Source organism: Neocloeon triangulifer, unplaced genomic scaffold, assembly GCF_031216515.1.
Source record: "Neocloeon triangulifer isolate White Clay Creek 2 clone unplaced genomic scaffold, ASM3121651v1 ptg000012l, whole genome shotgun sequence".
In the NCBI taxonomy this organism is placed as follows: Eukaryota; Metazoa; Arthropoda; class Insecta; order Ephemeroptera; family Baetidae; genus Neocloeon; species Neocloeon triangulifer.
This window is the reverse complement of record NW_026775554.1, coordinates 3,774,380-3,795,416: the sequence shown is the minus strand read 5'-3', so window position 1 is coordinate 3,795,416 and position 21,037 is coordinate 3,774,380. Positions and strand designations below refer to the sequence as shown.

The window sequence follows — 21,037 nt, the reverse complement described above, 5'->3', positions numbered from 1 at the left end:
CCTAAGAGGATTAACCACCTTTTGTGAAAATGCCAGGGCGAGCCCTCTTGTTTGGCTGTCGGCAGCATCTATTTTTAACAAAAGGATACAAAAGAATTTAATCCTAAACTTCGCCGCAGCCACGCAACAGAAAATAATTATGTTCTTTACGAATTTTGTGATCAATTCAACAATTTGAATGTATGAAATTAAAAAATGACCGTCTCCCTCCGTCACCATGGACTGTTTCTTAATGGAGGCGCGTCACCTCAAAAATTCCTTAATGGAGGCGCCGTTACCCTCCGTCCCCCTAGGACTACAAGCGCCTGCGTACACTTGAAAGCAATCTACGTATTTAACTGGGCTTGTGACCAAATAATTCAAGACGTAGAGCTGCTTATCAATTTCCACGCGTCTTATAGCCTCTTGAATGTCTATTTTGAAAGTTTCCCTCACTGCTGCGTTGATCGACGCGACCGCTGTGGTGTAAATTTCAGGGTTAAAATTTTTCTGCAGATGCTCCAAGATTTTCCACAAAAACGGATTGTGTCTCTCAAATCCAAGCATACTGTTGTTGATGTTGTATTCTGCGTCAGCGGTCAGAAAATTCTTCAGCCGGAGAAGAAGTGACAGACTCCTCAGCGTAATGTAGTCCAAATCCATATACATGCCACCAAATTTCCACAACAAACTGAGTCGTAGCAAGTCGCTACTGTGCACTTTAAAATCACTTGAATTTTTCAGCATTCTATAATCGATTCCTTCAAAAGGAGTTCCTTTAAATGCCTGTAAAATTTTATTTATTCAGGAATTTATTGTTTACTTTAACAAAGTTTATTATGTTTTTCATAAATTATCATTATAATTGAATTAAATTTAGCTTTTTTCAAAAGTATTAACTTCTCAAACAAAAAAAGAGAGATCTTACCTCTGAACTACTAAGCGTTGCAATTTTAACATTTGGGGAATTTTCAAGCAACTCCATCATTGCGGGATTGTCTTTGGAACTGATTTGCTCCAAGTCGGAGAAAACCAGAATAATGGAGACCTCAGGATTGAGGCCTGCTGCCGACTCCAGTGTGCAAACTTGCCGCAAATTCAAAACTCCCTTTTGTGATGTTTCCAACAAGAATATTACTTGCTTTCCGAAATTCCTCCTGAAAAGTGCCGAGTTGCTCAACACTGATGTCAAATTAAACGTCGTCAGAAAACCAAATTGAAGGGGTGCTCGTCCGATTAAAATGTTGTTAGGTTCCATTGATAAGAAGGTAGATATTGCAAATAGTGAGAGCACCAGAAGCAAAAGTTCTCTTCCGCATTTAAAAGGAGTGATTCGCATTTTGGTTCGAGCCTGCCCACGAGTTCCCATGCACTGAAAAAATATTTAAATATAAAAAGTTACCCCACCTGCGTGCTAGCTCATGGTAAGAAGTAGATAAAAGCCATTCTTATCAAACCTTTTAAGTCCTGGTGATGACCAGTAGTAGAATAGGAAGTAGCAGGAAGAAAGGAAAGCAGCGCATCCTGGTCACAGTAGAAAATGGTTTTAAAAGTAGTTTCACGTGGAACTAATTTTTTTAGATTCAAGAGAGGACGTTTTGCAGTATAAACATTAACGAGTTTTGTCTTTCATTTGTAACAAATTTAATGAATTATATAAAAAATTTATAATTTTTCAAAATTTATCCATCACTAGTTGACTATAGCATGCAAATGGTTCATTGCATAATATTAATATGATGAGTTTCATCAAAAGACGTGTTTTTCAAATCAATTTTGTTTTATTCTTTTAATTTTATAGATTATTTTAACAAATAATGTAAGAATTCTTAAAAATTTTCATTTGAAAAAAATCCCTTTAGATATTTTTGATATGATAACGCATCACGCAATTAAATTATCGCTGTTCGGTCGGTTTCCTTTTTCAACACAGCACGTTCTAAAAGACGAGCGTCGGCAATGTGCTGGTGCGCGATATTATCGCTGTATAATAAGAGTAGGAGTGAACAAAGCATTAAATACAAAAGATGCTATCTTCCTCGGCAGTCTCCTTATTTAAAGAGTAAAAAATCGGTAATCTCTTGTTGCCGAAAATTCAGCGCAAACTCTTTCTCTCTCTCTCTCTCTTTGACGTGCGGCTGCCGCTCGCATTTATATTACATACATCCGTCTGAATTACCCGCGCGGTAAGTACGTACAATGAAAAATGATTGCTTTTGACAACGTGTTTACACGGTCACTCGCGGAGAACGCATAAAATGGATATACGCTGGAAAGACAATAAAATCTAAAGGTGCAACACAGAACGAATAATAATAAGTCGCGGCAACGGGGAACTTACACGACTGTGGGCGTCCGGAGGAGAAATAAAATCTGGCTTTTGCTACAAAATTGCGTGCACACACCTTTATTTTGTAATCAGATTTATTGGCTATTATGCTAAAAATTGTTAGCTTTTGAATTTTATTGCTTCCTTTTGCCAATTTAAGGATATACCCTATCCCTAAAGTGGTGGGCTTTGCTTTTGCAACCGATTGATCCTCCCTTTTATATAATGCGTCATTAAATAACGCTGAGAATCTCTTTAAATCTACTCTCAATTCAAATTTACAGCTTAATGAGGAAACCCGAGCTTGGAAAACAAATATAAATGAGCAAATTTTAATTGAAAATGATTTTTAAAAATCCACATTTTTTCTAATAAATTGTGAATAAAAAAAAAAATTAACGAATGATAATTAAAAATTAATTTAATAAAACATAATAAATGTTTTAAATGTAAATTTTTATTTCATATTACATCTTTCAACACATCCTTAATATAACTTTTGATTTATGAATTATGTTAAATTTAATAATAGCTGCAAAATATTAAAAAATCAAAGAAAGCCGTAGGTGAGAGATTTTGGTATACTTTTATTTAAATTATAATACTAATAATTTAATTTTTAAATTGCTTTACACCGGCCTATAATAATTAATTCATTTTTTTTAATTCGCCACTTTTATGAAGTAACTCAAGGACACTTGAGCAACAAATTCTGCCAGCACTCAAGCCGTACAGACGTGGCGCCAATTATTTGGGAGAGTAATGCGCCCATTCGAAAAATCCCATTAGACAGAACACCTTCGCATTTTTCATCTCTCTCCCTATCTCTCATTGCGCTGGTCTCTTTGTCGCAAATAAAAGCAGCACCGACGCGTGTACAGTGCGTGGGCCCGACCAATTTTCTTCTCGTCTTCCACACGCAAATTTATGTGCCCTTCAACTTCTAAAAAAAAAGCGCGCACACGCGTACAATATTTCCATTCCACCTCCTCACTCGTAATAGAGACACAAATCAAATTCAATTTTTTTTTTTAAACAAATTTTCTCTTTCTCTGTTCGCAGATGCGCGCGTGGATTCTGGCAGCCCTGGTCGTCTCCGTCGTCGCTGCAAAGGGCAAGAACCGCCACCGGGCCGGCGGCCGCGGCAACAACGACAGCCAGCTTCCTCCGAATGAACCGGGCCTGACGGCCAGCAACGGATTCAACGTCCCCTGGCTGCAAGAGTCGCCCGACCCCAAGTACGACCCCCACTCGAACGACATCAACCACTCGAGCCTGCGGAAGGCGCTGGGCAGTCGTTTCGACCCCAACTTCATGTCCATCCACCGGCCGCTGACCTTCAAGAACAGCTCGGTGCTGGACTCGGATTTCCCCTTCCGGAGGAACAGGCACGGCCGCCTGGTGCCCAAGGACCCTGACAAGCTGCCCGACTACCTTCGGAAGGTGCGATTCCGCTACCTGTGGCTGCCGGACGGCTCGCAGGGCTTATCCAGCGTCAAGAGCGACCGCCTCGAGTACAAGTTGCAGAACTACCTGTGGGCCTACACGGCGTGCCCGGTCGTGTTCAAATGGCGGGACGTGGGCCGCAGGTTCTGGCCGCGGTGGATCAAAGAGGGCTCCTGCCCCAAGAGGAAGCACTCGTGCTCCATCCCGCCTGGCATGCACTGCCAGGTGGCAGGCACCGACTACAAGACTCTGCTCAGGTGGCACTGCAGCCACAAGTACGAGAAGGGCTGCAAGTGGATCAAGGTCGAGGTGCCCGTGGTCACAAGGTGCGAGTGCGGTTGTCCCAAAACGGATTGACTCACACTGACAACGTGATCCCCAGGACGTGCATTAGTGCGTGTGGCCGTTGACGGAACCTGAGTGCTCGGGCAATTGTGTTGTTTCGAATATTATGCCGCTTTGCAAAGAGAGTCTTACTTAACTTATGTATGTGCAATTTTTCCTGATGACTTGTCAGAAAGTTGGGCCCAGTTCAAAATTTTGAATTTAAATACCTATTTATTATATTCCTGTTAATTAAATATTAATTTTTTTTTCATTTAAACCAAATTTATTTCTCAATTCATTTTGATACATCTGAATTTTGCTGAATTTTTTTTACCTATTGAGTCTGACAAGTCTAATATCAATGTTGGAAGTCTTGGGATTTTCTCCCTCAAAATTCTTTTCGCTATAAAACCACAGCAGTTTTTTGTCAAATAATGGCCGAAACGCGGTACCCGGACTGGCGGCTGAGCCGCTGATTTCCTCAACGATGCCAGTAATGTGTCCCAAAATTAGTTACGACAAGAGTTTGCATAGACGAAAATGAATATTTGGCTGATGTTGGCGGAAAAACGCATTTTAACGGACTGAACTTGTTAGTCAGTGAAGGAGACAAAGTATTTTGATGTGTATAAATCTAATGAAAAAGAAAAAAGTTAGAAATGGCCAATATTAAATTTCAAAATTATTGATTAATTTAATGATGGTACTGATATTGTCAAACCGCGGACGGTTTCGGGTGCCATTTTGCCAAATTTACTGCTCTCACCGCACATTCCTACCTTTTCAACGAACGGCGCGGATTATACAAGAAAAATAAAACAAGAAAAGTGCTGCATTTAGAAGACTTGAGAAAGAGAGAGAGAAGCTGTAGCTTATGCAAACCAGCCAACTCCTGTGCATATAATTATATTGCATGTACATACATAATGGCTAGCCTAATTATTGCTATTGTATTAAAAGAGATAATAGAGAGAAGATGGCGACTCTGCGAATTCATGTACCTCAGTAGGAACGTAGAAAAGGAGAAATCGCATTGCTCAAGAAAGAAATCGTTTAATGAGATTCACTCGCAAGTAAATGAGATTGGCCGACGACGCACCCTTTTTACAAAACAGTTTCGATGCAAAAGTGCTCCTTTCTTGAGTGATATTAAACAACAAAAAATAATAAATACACGAGCCGCGAACGAATTGTGTGTCGGATGAAGGGCGGCTCTTAAGTGTTTAATGGCGACAGAGATATATATTTAATTGTACAGAGAAACTCAACGTGCATATTATTATATATTGTATGCAGAATTATAACAAAAACGCACTCCTATATAAATCAAGAAAAGCCTTTAGAGAGAGATTAACTAAAAATATCCTGCAGCACAAATTTGTTATTGTTAATCGAATCCTTGACTATGTGTAAATAAAAAGAAAGAAATAAGCAATATTTAAAAAAAAGTCGTCTGGCAGAAAATTTCTCCTCCTGTTGTTGCCATTTTGAAAATTCTATATAAGTGTCTATAAAACTCAAAAAGCGGGATTTGAAATTATTGAGGCTACAACCAAATTGTCCCGGTGCAGCAATTGAATCATCGTCCCAGTGTTACGAAAGAAATGTAAAGAAAATTAGCAATAAAAATATTTAAACTAGAATCGCGGTGGTTTCCTTTCTTGCTCATTCACGATGAATTTTAAAAAGGTCAGAACAAAATGAGAAACGCAAGTTTGCGCAATTTGCCAAATAACGGCCTCCAAATATTCGCACATAATTGGAGAGAAAGAGGAGAGGCGCCTTTCATCGAGCAAAAAAAAAATATTAAGAGGCTGCTGCCAAATATATGCAGAATCTCAACTCGGCGTCGCCGTCAAGCGCCTGCCACACCTGTTGATGACCAACTTTCAGTGTCGCCCAGGAGCCAGCCTGCCGACACCCACTCTCCGGCCGTCCGCTCCATTCACCTCGCCGGGCCCACGAGACCCTTGAGAGACACAGGCGAGCACGCAGCCACCCGCATCCACCGACGATCCCTGATCATTGCACAGGTAGGCAGTCTGCACAACACGTCAGAGTGACCGGTTGCCTATGAACCCTTAACAGGTATGATTTTCTTAAAAAGAGCTCCAACATAATTCGAAATTTCTCCAAGACTGTATTTATATTAAATTTCCTCTGCCGTCTCAAAATTGTTGAAAAATCTGAAAATTAAAAAACAATTAAATTATTTAATTTGATTAGATAACTTAAAATAACCTGCTTTGGCTAAAAGTTTTAAAACTTTTTAAAAAGTAAAACTACCCAACAGCATATTTTAATTAAGTAATTTAAATCTAAAAATTAAAATTCGTTTCCAAATCGAAATTATTAATCAAACTGAAACAACACTTCCTTCTGACATTAAATTAATTAAAGTGGGATTCGCAAGCACCCGCTGGGCACTTGTAGGAACTGCGCAAAAGTCGGCCTCTTCGGCGAAGGGCAATTTGTCGACGCCAACGTGCACCCGAAAGTGCGTTCGGATCCCTGCTGGGCGTCGGAATATAAATAAGGCACCGTTTGCAAACGAGGAAACGAGCGATTTTCGTGGAATTTTCCTAAACTTGAGGGCAGAAGACGCGGTGGTGTGGTGCGTGGTGTGGGTTTGACGAGGCAGCTCTTAGCGGCGCGACCCACACAAGGGTCCGACCTACGGCTGCAGCGAGCAGGATTTCACAGGTGCTGTGCGCGTCTGCAACCCTCTGTGAAAATATGCCGCCTTCACCCAATAAGCGGCCCACTGAGCGCACACTTAACGACCCATAAAGACAAACAAGCCGCGTGGGATTTTATTTTGATACTCGAATGACAAAAACATACACAATGCAAAAAGGATATTGACTCGCTTTCTCCCCCGCTGTTTCTATTGTGATTTTTCTTTCCTCTCTTCTTTTTTTTAATAATATATATAATATAATAACACACGGCCTGGCCAAATTTGGAGAACGTCAAATGGCACCGAGCGAACCCATTTTTCATCTTCCCTTTTAAGAAATTGGCAATCTCGCGGCTTTTGTGCGTGTCGCGCTCGCCACGTTTGGCGGTGCGGCGTTAATTTTAACGACCGAGCGCCGCCTCCACACAGCCGACCGGCCGCTTAATTGAGATATGACACCGGCGGGAACATCGTTTTATGGCGCCCTGATGAGCCATTTGTCTTATCTGCTCGCTTTTGCTAATGATGTTTTGGTGTGTTTTGACTAATGCGTGCGAGGTGTTGCGAAAAAGTGAAGTGACGCCTCCAGCAAGATTTTCGATGTCGCGTGGACTGATGTGAGGATTGATGATATGCTTTGAGACCGTTGCAGATTATTTAACTCCGGCGTCAAAATTATTATCCTTGTTATTATTTTTAATAATTTTTAGTTCACTATTTTTAATCAATATTTTACTTTTACGCTAAAACTTTGTTTGTTTATAACGTCTCAACAACATTTTTCCTTCACTTTCTTTTATTGAAGAATGCATTCGTAATTCAATTTTGCAAAATTTGCATCCTTTAACTTTTTAATCTGATGAGTAGATTTTCTACAGTTGAGGAGATTTTTGTTAATGAAAATTTTCTAAATTCCTTTTCATTTAAAACTATGAAGCAGATAAACAATAACAAAAATATGCTTATCAGAATTTCTGTAAACTGGCAGATTTGAAGTGGTCCCTACTTAGCTAATAATCAAGATCTATAATTGAATTTTTGTGCAAAAACAAAACTGATGTATGTATTTGATAAAATGTGCTGAATTAAAATTTAGTTCATTTATAATTCTTAATATTATTTTATTTTATTTATAAACAAAAATTCATTCTAACACAAATTTTATATCCACTCTAAATTACATAATTTACTACAACTTGTTTCAAACGTTGCTAACGTTTCTTATCAAACCGAACTTAGTTTTTTTCTTGAAAAAGGAAAAAATCACCTCCCCTCTAATTACGAGCGCGGATCTTTTTTATGATTCTTTTTCTCTCTTTATTTTTCGTGTTGCGCAGATTAAAAGTGCCCGTTTTGAATTGAAGTTTTGTTTTCTTTCTGTTTGAAAATAGATATCAGACACAATGGAAACATCCTGGTTGCGATTCACAGAAAGGAAAAGAGAATAATGCGCAGAGGCCCCCATCTCGTAAATCACAAAACCGGCATTTAGGAGTCGCGCAGGAGCAAATTGGCAGCGTCATTTGATTTTTATCTGTCAAGAGCAATTTCTGCCTTCCGCGAACAACGGGCAGCGCGCGGCGGCGGCACCGCAATATCGTAAACCTCCGCAGGCGCCAATAAATAAAACAAAGAACAAATGAGCGCTAATGCACTCGCGAGCGCGTATTTATGCATATTGTGCCCTCTCTTCTCGCGCGAGAGAGCGACTCGAGATGTGAATGGTTCGGCATCAGCGGCGGCGAATCCCACATCTCGCGGCGAGCTGCGTGTGGGACGTCCATTGAAGCCCTCCACAGTCAATAACTTTTAAGATCTGCCCACCGCTCACTCGAGAACCCCCGAAGTCCAAGTATGGAAAACCAAAACACAGGCGCTAATCATAAATTAAAGCTCTCCGGCACGGCTCTCTCGTTCCTTTTTCGCGCTCCTTTTCTTTTTCCTTTTTTTTTTTTTTTTTTTTAATTTGACCAACATTTCCATGCGCGAGAGGGAGAGAGCCCACGTGCTCTTTTTAATGGCATTTTCATTGAGCAAACTCTGCGATTTTCTGTGGAGGTGCCGCGTCGTCCAAGAAGGAAGCGGCGGTGGGCGAGCGGCAGGGGCGGCGGCCAGCGACTTGTAAGGCAGCACCACACCGATCTCGCTCCCAGCCTTCTGCTGCTTCCACCGCCGAACGTGTTATTTAATTTTAACAAGAAAATAATTACTGCATGCGCTCTCTTTCTTTCGGCACCGGTGACACAAACCCGCGCGCTCCGGCGACACCTCGTTTTCCGCTGCGCTGCATTTACTGTACACTGCATTCTTTTTTTCCAGATTTTTATTTTTCCTTCGAATCCTTATACGCGTATACACGAATAACACGGACACCTGCTGATCTCATATATGTATGCTACTGTGGGCTACTAATCGAGGGTTTATTGCAATGTAGCCTCTCGAATTACAGACATAACACAACTGCTTTTAATTGCTCGCCTCTCCGCGCTGCTGGAAATTTATGGTCTCTTGTTGAATATTAATTTATGACGGTCTTGTTTGTCCTCGCATCAGAGATCTCAGACAGCCAGATTTTGCAATAAATTGTAGTTTATTTTGTTCTAATTGGAATCGGAGACATTGTGTAGGTTGACTTTTATCTTTTCCTTGTTAAATGCCGGTGTAATAGAAGAGGTACCAATTTTATTTCTAATAAATTACTATTTAAAATAACACATACTTATAATATAATTAAGTCAAATCTTAAAACAAATGCAAATTTAGATATATTAAAAAAACGTAAAAAACTGCTTCAAGCGTAAACACTCTTCAGCATAGTTATATTACAATATACCATGTCATAATAATTTTAGAACACAATAATTATACAAAATTTGATTATTTATACCTTTGAGTAAATATAGTGAAAAAAATAAGAATTAAGGGATGAAAAAAAGAGATTTCTTAGTAAAAAGAAATAATATTTTTTTGTACTTCGCTCTCACTATAAGCAAAATTTTTTCATCAGAATTCGAGGCTCACTGCGGCGGATGAGTTCTTTTTTCTCTCGTCAGTTTTAGCGAAATTCTTGCTAGGTGTGGTGCTGTTTTTTCCAACAATTCCTTTTTGAATAAATTGTTTTCAACAAATGAATGTGAGAAATTTATTTGTAAAAATGTGGACAAATAAAAAGCAATAATAATAAAAAATTTACACGGATTATAATTATTCATTATGCTAAATTTTAACACTAAATAAACCACAGATTTTCAATAATATTTTTCTTTCTTTCGAAGTAAGACAAAAATAAAAACACTTTTATAATCGCAACTTTTTCATTTAGAAAAAAAACCTAAAACTACGTTAAATTAAGTGAAATTAGTAATTCAACTGTCAACGTTTTGAGAGATCTTTGGTGTTTTTATTCCCTTTCTTAAGTACAAACAAGAATTTCAAACTTAAAAACTGAAATAACATTGTATTTTGTGTCTATAAATTTAAAATTTGCAAATTGATTTGATTGCACAACTTTTCCCACGTGTTCGCCGACATTTCTTGATTCCCCTAGTTGGAATCTGAGTCGCGAAATTCAGACAAAGGCTCGTGTTGCAGACCAATAATCAAATCAATCGATCTACACCCGTGCAAATCGCAATGACACGACGCGGCGTGTACCAGCGATCACGGACTAGAGATGGAATCACGCACACGCCGCGAGAGAGACGGCGGCGGCAACTTAGTGTGAACGGCGATCGAGACAATGTGGATGGTCTTTTCAGCCGCGCCACAGAGTGTCGAGCGTGAAAATAGAGATTAATGCGTGTGACTAATGATTGACTGATTTTATTTTTATTCCCTGACAAAGAAAGTATGGACTGCTCGAAGGTCTGTCTATTTTGATGTGTGCTGGCTGGGATTGCCGCGGCCGCCGCGCCTTCTCGCGCGATGATTCAGCCCACACGGACGGCGGGCGCACTCTCTTCGCGGGTCACAGGCCATCGCCGATTGCTATTCATAATTCGCACGCCACCACGACAGCAACAAGCCCGGCCGGTACGTATGAGCAAAAAAAAAACGCACGGGCATAATGCTCTTTTCAAATTCGGACCACATTCTTCATCGATACGTCATCCGAGAGGTGCGAGAAAACACGGCGCGCGCGCATTTATCAGCAGCACACCCCGTGCATCTGAGGGCCCACCTCGGAGACCGCGGCCGGTCATTGTGTGTCGCGGTGCTCCTTTGATGGCGCACCGCTTTTGACACGCTTTTCTTTTATCCAACTCGAGGGTCGCCGTCCGTCCGTCCGTGTTTTGCTTTTTGCAATTTTGCTATGACTCAACACAAACGTGAGCGTCGATTTAAAATTCGCAGATTTCGAATGCTGCTCCTCTCCGTATGCAAAAACAAACCTCTCCTGAACGTTTGTCATGGCTTGGCAAAGCTCCGTTCCAAGGTTGAAGGGTCAAATTTGCCTCTGGCAATTATATTTGGTTGAAATGCTGTAGTGTGGTCGCAAAATTTTAGATTTACCGTGTTTATTGTTTGTTGATTAGTTGAAATTATATTAGAGAACTTTCATTTAAAATGTGTGTTACAGTTGGGACTCTGATGATAAATACAAATAAATTTCCTGGTTTCAATTATTTATTGAAAAAAGCGGAAAAAAGTAGATATATGGTGCTCTTATTTCCAGTTTGAGCTGGTTGTATTAAAAATTTTGTTTAAAATTAAATAAAAATGAATATTCTGCATAAAAGCCATAATCTTGTTAATTTTCTCTGTTTTAGAAGAAAATTAAAAAAAAAAAACTGAAAAATAATAATTTAATTGTAAAAATATTTATTTAAAAAATATAAACATTGAATAAATTTTTTTTTAGTAATCTTTTTTAATTTTAAAGTGACGATAAAAAGGATAAAAAAGAACTAGCATTCCTTAGACTGTCAAATAATTAAAAAGAGCTCTAGACGTTTTAAATTATTCCTTTGGATTCTTCATTATTAAATTTTTTAAACAAGACTTTAGGTTTGGATTACTGTCATTTTTGTTGTTTACTTGCCCAAATTACTTTCTTGGAAAAATTCTCATTTATGGATATGTATTATTGGCCTAGCTCATGACTCTGTTTGGGCATGCATTTATATAACATGATTATTGTGTAATTAAATTAAGAATTAAAAGACGCAAAAATTACTTTACCATATAGCAAAATGACAGAGTTGAAAGCACAGAATATTTTTTTCAAGATTTGTCAGATTACGATTTGTCTTGAGCTAACGTCCATTTATCCACTTCTTGATTGTTTTTACTGCTTTTTTCAGTGCCTCTTTCCTCGAGCGATAAAAATAATTTTCAAGGATTCGCACCTGACCGATAAAAGCGATCTGGCGCCAAGATAATTATGGAAGTGCGTATTACTACATCTGTTAATATGATTGTGACGACCCATCAAGCGTAAATCGAAATCGCCAGAAAACAATAATCGTCACCAAAACACGCCGAAAAAATCAGATAACGCGAAAAAAGAGTCGGACAAATAACAATCGCGGAAACTGAGACAAATTGGCGTAATGGAGTTTTTACTTGAGGGGCAGCTTCAGTGGCGAGACATCGTGGGGCGGCAGACACTGTTGATTTAAGGCGGGTCGGTCGCTCATTTCGGATTGACCCCGAGAGTCACTTCGCTTATGAATCGACCTGCCTTCTCGCGCGGCCGATAAGTATACGCGCGCGCGCGGCCGGACGGCGCCTTCTGGATATGGGTGCTGCCAGCCGGCGCTTGCTGCGGCCTTTCGGCCACTGCTACACATGCAATTTTGACCTCGTCGGCGGATCGCTTTTCGTAATATTAATATCTCTCAAGATGACGACCATGATGCTCTCTTTGTGGCGCCAGAAAAAGCAATCATTGATAAATTTGTGCGCGCCGCATTTAAGCGCCTCGTTTTTGCCCGAGGCTAATACCGCGGATGAGTCATGGCGAATTTTATGCGTTTTATTCGCTCGACAGCGGACGGCGAATGGTTCCAGTAAAATAATTAAAAGTTTCACTCACGTGCGAAAATTTAATATATCATGTTGGACTGTCAGGGAACATTAATTTGCAGCAGTTTATGTGTTCGAATACATTTTTAATGGTGTGGTCAACGAGTATTTTAAATTTTTTTAAACTGGACGTCCTTAAGAAGCATTAGTTCATACGCAAAAATAACATGGGGCTTATCTTTTAAATTGAAAAACACCACTTTGGTGAGGATTAGTTCATTGTCGGCCTTGCTGATTTATTAAATAAAAATTAAAAAAAACCCAAACGCTTGAGTTTGTTCTTGGAGAAATTAGAAGAAGCATCTGGAAAAGATTTCGTTTGTATGGATATCGATTACAGAACTGGCTTACAAAAAGGCTGTATTTTATTTGCTTGATTTTTTCAAACATTCATTTGCTTGTTTTTTAACGTAAGATGGTTGTAATGAATTATGTTTATGTGCCTTTCAATATTTTCAAGAGGCTAATTTTATTACTTTATCAGCCTTTCTTACATATTGCTATTTAATTTTTTTTATTAAATTTCCGTTTTCTATAACTAATAACGTGGAACTAAAAATTAGTTATGCAAAATTAATTAACGTGGCAGCTATAGCTTAAAAAATTGTAAAAATTATATCCAGAAAAACTTCGTTTCAAATTGATTTTGAGATTGACGGTACAAAAACGGTGGATGGTGGAAAAGATTTTAATATTGATTGGAAATATGTATTAAATTCTGCAAGTTTAAAATAATCTGCATTAAAATTAGTGTCATAATTTTGCACACACCAGAGAAGCAGTTTTCCCAGCAGTATTGTTGTGCATTAATCGATCAGTCACATCAAGTCTTAATTGAAAAAGTCCTTAATACGAAATGCGCATTGGTCGTTTCACTTGTATTTTGCACAATGCATATCATTATTTTGGAGGAAAAAAAATAGAAAGCCCCTTTAGTGCGCGGCTTGCGCGCCACAAATATGTACATGCGTCTCTCTCGCATGCAAATTGAAAACAACGCTTCAAGGTTTTCCATAAAGTGTCGAGTTCAATGGCGAGATTCTCATCGTAATTATCGAAGGTGTGGCGAGGCGGACAATAAATAATGTCCCTTTATGTCAACAATAATATTGCAGCAGGCGAGTGTGAGTGTGTCGGTGCGCGCGCGAAATCGGCCGCATGATTAATTGAAAGGCGATTTGGGACGGCGAATATAATCAAGCGGGCAGGCAACCACACCTGATGGCTATTTGTGGCAGTGAATCACACCTTTGATCTGCAGCAGCAGCATCGCAGTAGCCCTCGCAGCATCTCTCTCTTTTCTTTTCTCCCTCTCGCGCGTCTGTTTGTACACAGGCACCAACAACACACTCACCGCGCCGCGCCTATAAAGCAATAAAAAATGCTCGCATAAAATTAAGGATGATGTCACATCGTGTCATTATTAATTTATTGTTGTAACTCGGGCCAATCACGCCGTCCCGCGGGCCGCCCTGAGCCACTCTGCTCGCTCCGCTGCGGCCGGCCGGCCTTTTAAATCTGCGATCGCCGCTGGTGCTGTGAAGAGAGATTTTAACTATCGCGCGTCTTTTGATATGCAGATCGATTTTATTCGGCTCCCCCTCTTTTTCACAGCTTTACACTTTTGGCCCGACGTCGTAAAATTTATTGGCCGTTTTTGCGCCGTTGTCTATCACCAGACAAATTCAAAACTTCCCATTGTAAAATTAAAAAATTTAATAAAATTGTAACAAATTATCAATTTGATGGATTTTTGGTTGCAATTTTCAACTCTAGCTAATTATTTTTTAGAGGTTAACTTTGTTTTGATTATTTTCCTTTGATTATTCTCAATGCAAAGGATTTGTAAATATACAAAAATAAAATACAAATTCTTAACATTTTCCAAAATAATAATAATGTTTCGAATGAATTCTTTGGAATAAATATTAAAAATTAAAATATTATATTAATTGAGTAGGATAAAAAATCAAACAAATAGGAATAATTTCTCTATAATATGATCATCTTTGCAATCAATGGAAAAAACTATACAAATCCTTTTATTCAAATTTAATTATTTTCTGCGAGTTTGAAAAGTAAACAACTATAAATTGTTATCACAGAACGACTTATCTTCAGTGAGCCACCACATTTTCAAACAACACTCGATTTCTTCCTTCTCACCCTCTTCCTCCTCTTCATCGTCGTCGTCCTTTTCAAAGGCAACAAAGTGACGCTGGCCACTGGCTGTGGCTACTATTGGCAGGGTGGGGTGCAGACTCACCCCATTTATGCAGTCGCCGCTCGCCTTCCAACTTCTCTTGACCCCAACAGGGCAGGTTTCACCACTGGCTTGGTTCACATCGTAAACCGTCACCAAACCGTTAGTGTTGCCTGAATAGAGGAGTCCGTCAGGGTTCAGGTCAAACTGCACACGCTGGCTGGTGGCCACGTTGCGCTGCAGAATAGCCAGGATGCAGCCAGGAGAGCGGATGTCCCAGCAAATAATCTCATTGTCACTTCTGCGGGGACAAATAACAGAGATTGAAAAGTATTAATTCAAAAATAATTGAGAAGCACAAAAATTTAAAATAATCAAGAGAAAATTGATTGGAAAAAAAAACATAAATATTATGTGCTGCAATAAAATATAAAATAAATAAATATTGTTAATTCATCATTTTACTTAGAAAAAAATATACCTTTATGAAAATTTAAAATTTCCATTACCTTGCACCACTGAACAGCTTTAAGCCATCGGCAGAAAAAGATAGCTGTGTGATGCCTCCTTTGTGTCCATGCAAGAGACTGACGAACCGCCCGTCTGGTTCCGAGTACAGACCAACACTCTTCCTGTAGCTCCCAACAGCATACAATTTGGGATTTTCATAGTTTACAGCAATGGCAGACACAATTCCCGGCTGCCTGTATTCGGCCGGAGTTTTGTGATGCTTCAGCTCTCTGGTCTCGCAGTCTCGTCCCGGACGACAAAGGTCAAACACTCGAACAAAGTTCTTAGAGCCGCAGTAGAACTTCTGCCCGTCCGCACTGAACGCCAGACTGTAGCAGCCTTCCACTTCGTCCACCCTGTTGATTGGATTGTAAGAGGCACGCAAGCGTCCGTCGAAGGCGTCCCACAGATGCACCGGACACTTGGAACTGCAGGAAAGGAGACAGCAGGTGGCGGCGTCCATCGAGGACATCTGAGGGTACCAGCAGTAGTCCAAAATAAGGCCACCCTCTTTGATGACCACTGCTTGGGGAACAAGTTCCGGCTCCGAGGGGAGAATGCTGGACTGTTCGTACAAAAAACTTGGCAGGTTGTAGATTCGCAGGGCATTGTCAGAGTTGTTGGTCAGGATGCAGGTGCCGTCCGGGGCCCATTTGCAGCCTTTCAGGTATTGCTCTTGGTGTGAGGAAGAAAACTGAACAGAGGCCTGAGCAATTTGCACAAATTTTATGTTTGTGGAAGCAGTAGAGACGTCAGGCTTTGTCGCCGCAAGTCTTTCGCCTTCTGGTTTTTGTTGTGTTTCAGATGGTGAGTTGCATTTGTCCAAACTCGATGCCTCGGGTGCTTCTTGCTGGTTAGGTTCTGGTAAACCTAGTAGGGTTGAAGTCTCGTCAAGCACCGTCCGCAGTTGTTCATCATTGGATTGTTTCTCTGACGTGTCCATTACCTCTGCAGTAGGCACTGCCTGATCTTCGTTCATAGGCGGCGGATCCATGGTCAGTTCAGGGTCAGTTTAATTTTTACTGCACCTGAAAAATAAATTACATAAAAATATATCCGTAATTTTATGAGTTGACAATACAGAACAACACAAGAGATATGTTATGAAAAAATAATAGTGCATAAACAGAAAATTCTTCGACCGGTGTATATTTTTGTAGTTTTAATTTTTTTTTTAAATTTCTCCTTAAAATTATCAAAACTTACACCCATGATTTTCTAACAGTTTTCCCGATTAATGAGGATGAACGTTTAAGAAAACCAGAGTCACGATTAGTTTCAAAAATTTTTTTAAGCACAATTTCGATTAAAAAAGAGGAAAAAGGGCGCAGCGTGGACAAGACGAAATCAGAAGCCAAGAAGGAAGCTGAAGCATCGGAAGCAAGATCGGAAGAGTGGCAATGTTTACGCCTGTAGTTCCACTGCATGCCGCATAGGGGGAGTGTGTTACCAGTATAATTATCATGAAGCTCATTGACCCACCAAAATAATTACATAGGCAAAAGTCAAGAATTAAATTGACATATACTTTTTTTTTATCTTTATCCACTTTCTAGCTGATTTTTCCTTACATAATCATTTATTTAAGAAAATTATTGAAGATCTAGTTTTAGAACTATTGCAGTATTCCTTGTCAGTTTCGATGTTCTAAAACATGAACAATATTACAGGAAATTCTGAATTATGTGTATACGGTGCATACTTCATAAAATTTTATAATGTTTGTAAATTATTATTATTCAATCATACATCCTGGATACAAATGACAAAGAACTACAACAATGATGACATTTCATTCATGAACTGCATGTAAGCATCATCCTTATTCTGGCCACTGGCCTGTGCATGGGCTGCGGCAGCTGCCTGCAGTTGAGCCCTTGCATAGCTGTTGGCTTCGGCTCGTAAGTCACTCTTCTTTCCTGGCTTTTCGTCCTTCCTGGCCCTTACTGACATGGGCATGAATCGAGTGATGTCAGCACTCAGATTTCTGCAAACATTTTGAGTTCATTTCAATTGAAACAATATAATAAAATGAAAGTACCTGATCTGAGGTTTAGCCTCAATGGTGGCGCCCTGTTTCTTGGAAGTCGACTCCGTAGGTTGCTGCCTTGTGATAAGCTGAGGGGCGGCAGACAATACGTTGGGATTGGCACCTGGTGGGGGCGGCACCATTCCGAGCGGAGGCGGCACACCGGGCGGCCGCGGCATGTTTCCGAGCATTCTCGGTGGCATGCCTGGAGGAGGACCAGGAGGCATTCGCATGCCCATTCTCATTCCCGGAGGCGGTGGTGGTATGTTTGGCCTCGTGGGTGGAGGACCAGGTGGCATTCTGATGCCAGGGGGTGGCGGGATCATGGGCCTCATCATAGGCCTGTACATCAGTGGCGGAGGTGGAGCTACAAATTAAATTAAATATTAATTGACTCGAGAACCCTTTTTAAAAAAAACTAACCAATCATGCCAGGGATGGACTTTGGAACTTCATCCACAGGTTTGTCCTCGGATTCTAGCCTCGATATTCTGGTATTTAAATCAGCCTGTCTGTCTTGCTCTCTCTTCCGGTGAACCTCCTCCATCTGAATTCAAAGAAGTTAATTTTAATTTATTGATATTAGTGTTAAAATCTGACCTCTTTCATGAACTCGTCAATATCCTGCCCAGCCATTTGTAGCATTTTTTGCTGCAAGGCTGTCGGCTGTGGTTTCGAGCTATTAGGCAGTTCAACGTCCTCTGTTGCCGGAGGAACCAAATCTTCTTCGGATTTGTCCTCAGCAAATCTAATAGTCCTAGGTCGCTCTTCTATAACAGCTTCCATTGCCTCTTCTGCTGAGGAAAAATAAATCAGTCATGAAATTTGCAGTTTTCATCAATAGGGTACCATCGATTCCTTCGTCGTCCTCAGCAGACAAGTCAGGTGGAGGGCCTGGAGGAACACCAGGACACTGTCCATCAATTATCCTGCAACAATAAAGGTTGGTTTAATTTAAATGAGATAACGACCAATTGACCAATTTAAAGTTATATTGGATTGTGTGGCTTTATTTTTATTTCATTGTAAAAAACTCACCCAATTCTTTTCAAAATCCTGCTAATATTTTATTAATTATTCAAATTGAAGTGAAAATTAAACTCATTGATTAAACCCACCGATTGTGTTGTGTAAAGAACTGTGATTTTTAGAATTACCCATAAGCTGAAGTTTTCTTCAATATGCCATGAACGATGGACGACGGCATGTCTGTTGGTAGAGGAATGCTAGACGTCATGCTGTCCGGTATGTTGATGCTTGGCAGTGGGATTTCATTCACGGACACGTTCTGGGCATACTTGACGCTCTCATAAAACTGAATTAGCAGCGCCCGCCTCTTGTCGTACTCCATCTCCAATTTCCTCATCTCAACCCACTTGTCTGGATCTTCTTTGTTCTACATAAAACCAAAATTTAGAAAATAATTTTCGTTCATTTTAATTATTAATATAAATTTTATATTTAATAAATAAAATGAACGGAAGTTTAATTCACGAACGTATAATTTCATGACTCGGTTGAAGGTTTCTTTCAATTTTTTCCTCTTGTCCTTGAGAACTTTTTCATTCAGAGGCGATGGCTGATAAACGTTGAATTCTGAAATAAAAAATAGATGTACTATGAATAGTTTTGTTTAAATGCTTGAAAATTTACCCATGTTATCGATTTTCTCCAGCTCGTAAATGATCTGCGACGGATCCTTCCCTTTCAACACGGCCGTCCGCACAGCTTGCCTCTGCTTTTTGTTCTTCTTCAGCTCTTTTTTCCTTGCCTCTTTTCCTGTGATTTTTTGGAAAAATTAAAGTTTGATTCAAATGTGAAGTATGTATTAATAAATTTTAGATTCAAAACACTCACTGGCTTGGTCGGTGGGGTTCATGTATTTTCCACTTTTCGTGGTATTTATTGACCTCCGACCCATGATTACAGGATTTTTCTAAACTGTCGAGTATCAATCAAATACTAATTAAGCCCTCGTGCAACGAAATAGGGTGGAAATCGTTGTTAAAACAATGTTTTACGCAAAACTGTTTTCGTTATGGAGTATGGAGGATCAAAATGTTTACTTCTATGTTAGATCATTTGAACGCCAGATGGCTTTTGACTGTTATTTTTCCTCTCTTCTGTGGCGCCAGCCAAATAATATAAAATTATAAAGACAAAACCACGCGGCACAGAAGCACTATTTTTTTCATTAATCCAATATGTATAATTCCATTCCATACATTATTATTACTTATTGTGGTTGATCTGCGTCTGCAATCCTGGCCATGAATAAATAATCGTAAATAATTTATAATAATAGCAATAAATAATGGTCATGTATTATCTGCATATTTTTAATGAGATAATTTAAAAAGGAATTAATTGTTAAATATAGAAAAGAATTCTGAAATTTTTTTCCTCCAAATTTTTTTTAACCTTCTTCTCAATTTTTATAAGAAATCGCATCAAAGGTGTGTATATTTGATATAAAATAAATTTAAATTCACCGAGCGGTGCCAAGGCAGAAGTTTTGTGATAAAACACGGTGCGTCGTCGCTGAAACCCGCTTCTCGGAACACGACAAAAAAGCCTTCCATTTAATTGATAACAAAATAACAGACCTCTAACTTGCTGTCAAGTAGCACCTCAGCAGTTTCGAAGGTTTTGAAATTTCCAAGTTGTGCAAACCAGCAATGAGAATTATCTTCTTGGTGCTCCCAATGATGATCTGCGCCATGCCTGCAAAATCTTCGCAAGTTTTTCGGGTTGAAGCTATAGTAAGACGCTAATTGAAGATTATAATTATCACTCCAAGTTTTCATATTATTCTTTTTTTAATTGTAGTCACCAGGAGGGTGATCGCTAAGTTTGTGGCCTGGGCCTACCCAATTTTACTACTTAGACATTCCAAAATAGTATGTGTAATTGCAAGAAGTAACTTTTGATCAGATTATATTTAAGTTTGATTATATACATTTAAAAAGATTTAATTCTTGATTTAAATCATTCCAGGCTACGACAGTTTGACTAAAAAGTTCTTAATCTAATGCTGATTTTTTTTTCTTTATTTTAAATAAATAAAATCACGTCTTTCTGTTTTCAGTGAGAATGCTAAGGTAGTGGAACAAAAGGGCATGAGGCCTACATTTGTCTTTTATGACAAGGATGATAATGTGAGCTATTAACTTTTTTTGCCCTTTATAGAAAAGAAGACTTCTCAACTTCTACAAAAATAAAATTAGACTAAAATTCAAATACTTTTTAGTCCACGTTATTTGATACTAATATAAAAAAAATTTTTTAGGAAGTCGCACGTGAGCTTGTGTTTTTAAAAAAGCAAGAAGAATTACGAGAAATGTTTAAACACTATGGCATAAAACTTAAAGAGGACAAAGTTCTTCATAAAATTCGAGATGATTTGTGACCATAACATATATGAAAAATTGAAAAGGTTAAATTTTTTAATTTAGAAAATTTATGATGTTGACGGCGCAAACCAATAAATTGGGGGCCGTTAATTGA

At 39.2% G+C, this 21,037-nt stretch overlaps 4 protein-coding genes and 1 long non-coding RNA gene across 9 annotated transcripts in view; 2 read left to right on the top strand and 3 right to left on the bottom strand.

Moving 5' to 3' along the window:
- LOC132198208 (noggin-2-like) overlaps positions 1 to 5,718 on the top strand; it is a 23,261-nt gene extending 17,543 nt beyond the window's left edge. For both annotated transcript variants that reach the window (XM_059622091.1, XM_059622092.1), the window contains exon 2: positions 3,371 to 5,718. In XM_059622091.1, the coding sequence (XP_059478074.1) occupies positions 3,371 to 4,111 (741 nt within the window). In that variant the 3' untranslated portion in view covers positions 4,112 to 5,718. The remainder of the gene's footprint in view (positions 1 to 3,370) is intronic.
- LOC132198207 (alpha-1,4-N-acetylglucosaminyltransferase-like) lies at positions 115 to 12,484 on the bottom strand. 2 transcript variants are annotated; one of them, XM_059622089.1, is made up of 4 exons: positions 12,327 to 12,484; positions 1,437 to 1,503; positions 908 to 1,351; positions 115 to 765 (listed from the first exon to the last, which is right to left on the bottom strand). In XM_059622089.1, exons 3-4 carry the CDS (start codon positions 1,346 to 1,348, stop codon positions 244 to 246), a joined length of 963 nt encoding a protein of 320 aa, XP_059478072.1. In that variant the 5' UTR covers positions 1,349 to 1,351; positions 1,437 to 1,503; positions 12,327 to 12,484; the 3' UTR covers positions 115 to 243. The 2 variants fall into 2 exon arrangements, with proteins under 2 accessions (XP_059478072.1, XP_059478073.1); XM_059622090.1 differs by lacking the exon at positions 1,437 to 1,503 and having other exon boundaries at positions 908 to 1,136.
- On the top strand, positions 10,695 to 21,037 carry LOC132198210 (uncharacterized). Of its 2 annotated transcripts, none has more exons than XR_009441972.1 (3): positions 10,695 to 10,793; positions 20,619 to 20,688; positions 20,820 to 21,037. It is a non-coding gene; the product is annotated as an uncharacterized LOC132198210 (long non-coding RNA). The 2 variants fall into 2 exon arrangements; XR_009441971.1 differs by lacking the exon at positions 10,695 to 10,793 and adding an exon at positions 20,056 to 20,292.
- LOC132198205 (telomerase Cajal body protein 1) lies at positions 14,804 to 16,892 on the bottom strand. Its single transcript, XM_059622088.1, has 3 exons — positions 16,708 to 16,892; positions 15,501 to 16,529; positions 14,804 to 15,292 (listed from the first exon to the last, which is right to left on the bottom strand). The coding sequence occupies exons 2-3, from the start codon at positions 16,493 to 16,495 to the stop codon at positions 14,875 to 14,877; spliced, it is 1,413 nt and encodes a 470-aa protein (XP_059478071.1). The 5' UTR covers positions 16,496 to 16,529; positions 16,708 to 16,892; the 3' UTR covers positions 14,804 to 14,874.
- On the bottom strand, positions 17,213 to 19,613 carry LOC132198203 (WW domain-binding protein 11). Of its 2 annotated transcripts, none has more exons than XM_059622084.1 (9): positions 19,388 to 19,613; positions 19,184 to 19,309; positions 19,029 to 19,126; positions 18,688 to 18,926; positions 18,380 to 18,459; positions 18,131 to 18,327; positions 17,954 to 18,077; positions 17,543 to 17,897; positions 17,213 to 17,488 (listed from the first exon to the last, which is right to left on the bottom strand). In XM_059622084.1, the coding sequence occupies exons 1-9, from the start codon at positions 19,449 to 19,451 to the stop codon at positions 17,275 to 17,277; spliced, it is 1,497 nt and encodes a 498-aa protein (XP_059478067.1). In that variant the 5' UTR covers positions 19,452 to 19,613; the 3' UTR covers positions 17,213 to 17,274. The 2 variants fall into 2 exon arrangements, with proteins under 2 accessions (XP_059478067.1, XP_059478068.1); XM_059622085.1 differs by having other exon boundaries at positions 18,131 to 18,324; positions 19,388 to 19,612.

Bases quoted from the DNA above. Each gene is read 5' to 3' on its own strand.
- LOC132198207 (XM_059622089.1), bottom strand. From the start codon at position 1,348: ATGGGAACTCGTGGGCAGGCTCGAACCAAAATGCGAATCACTCCTTTT. The intron at 766-907 runs GTAAGATCTCTC...AAAATTTTACAG, and splicing joins CAACGCTTAGTAGTTCAGAG to GCATTTAAAGGAACTCCTTT.
- LOC132198205 (XM_059622088.1), bottom strand. From the start codon at position 16,495: ATGGATCCGCCGCCTATGAACGAAGATCAGGCAGTGCCTACTGCAGAG. The intron at 15,293-15,500 runs GTAATGGAAATT...TTGTCCCCGCAG, and splicing joins AAGCTGTTCAGTGGTGCAAG to AAGTGACAATGAGATTATTT.
- LOC132198203 (XM_059622084.1), bottom strand. From the start codon at position 19,451: ATGGGTCGGAGGTCAATAAATACCACGAAAAGTGGAAAATACATGAAC. The intron at 18,927-19,028 runs GTTCGTGAATTA...GGTTTTATGTAG, and splicing joins ACCGAGTCATGAAATTATAC to AACAAAGAAGATCCAGACAA. The intron at 17,898-17,953 runs GTTAGTTTTTTT...TTTAATTTGTAG, and splicing joins GTCCATCCCTGGCATGATTG to CTCCACCTCCGCCACTGATG.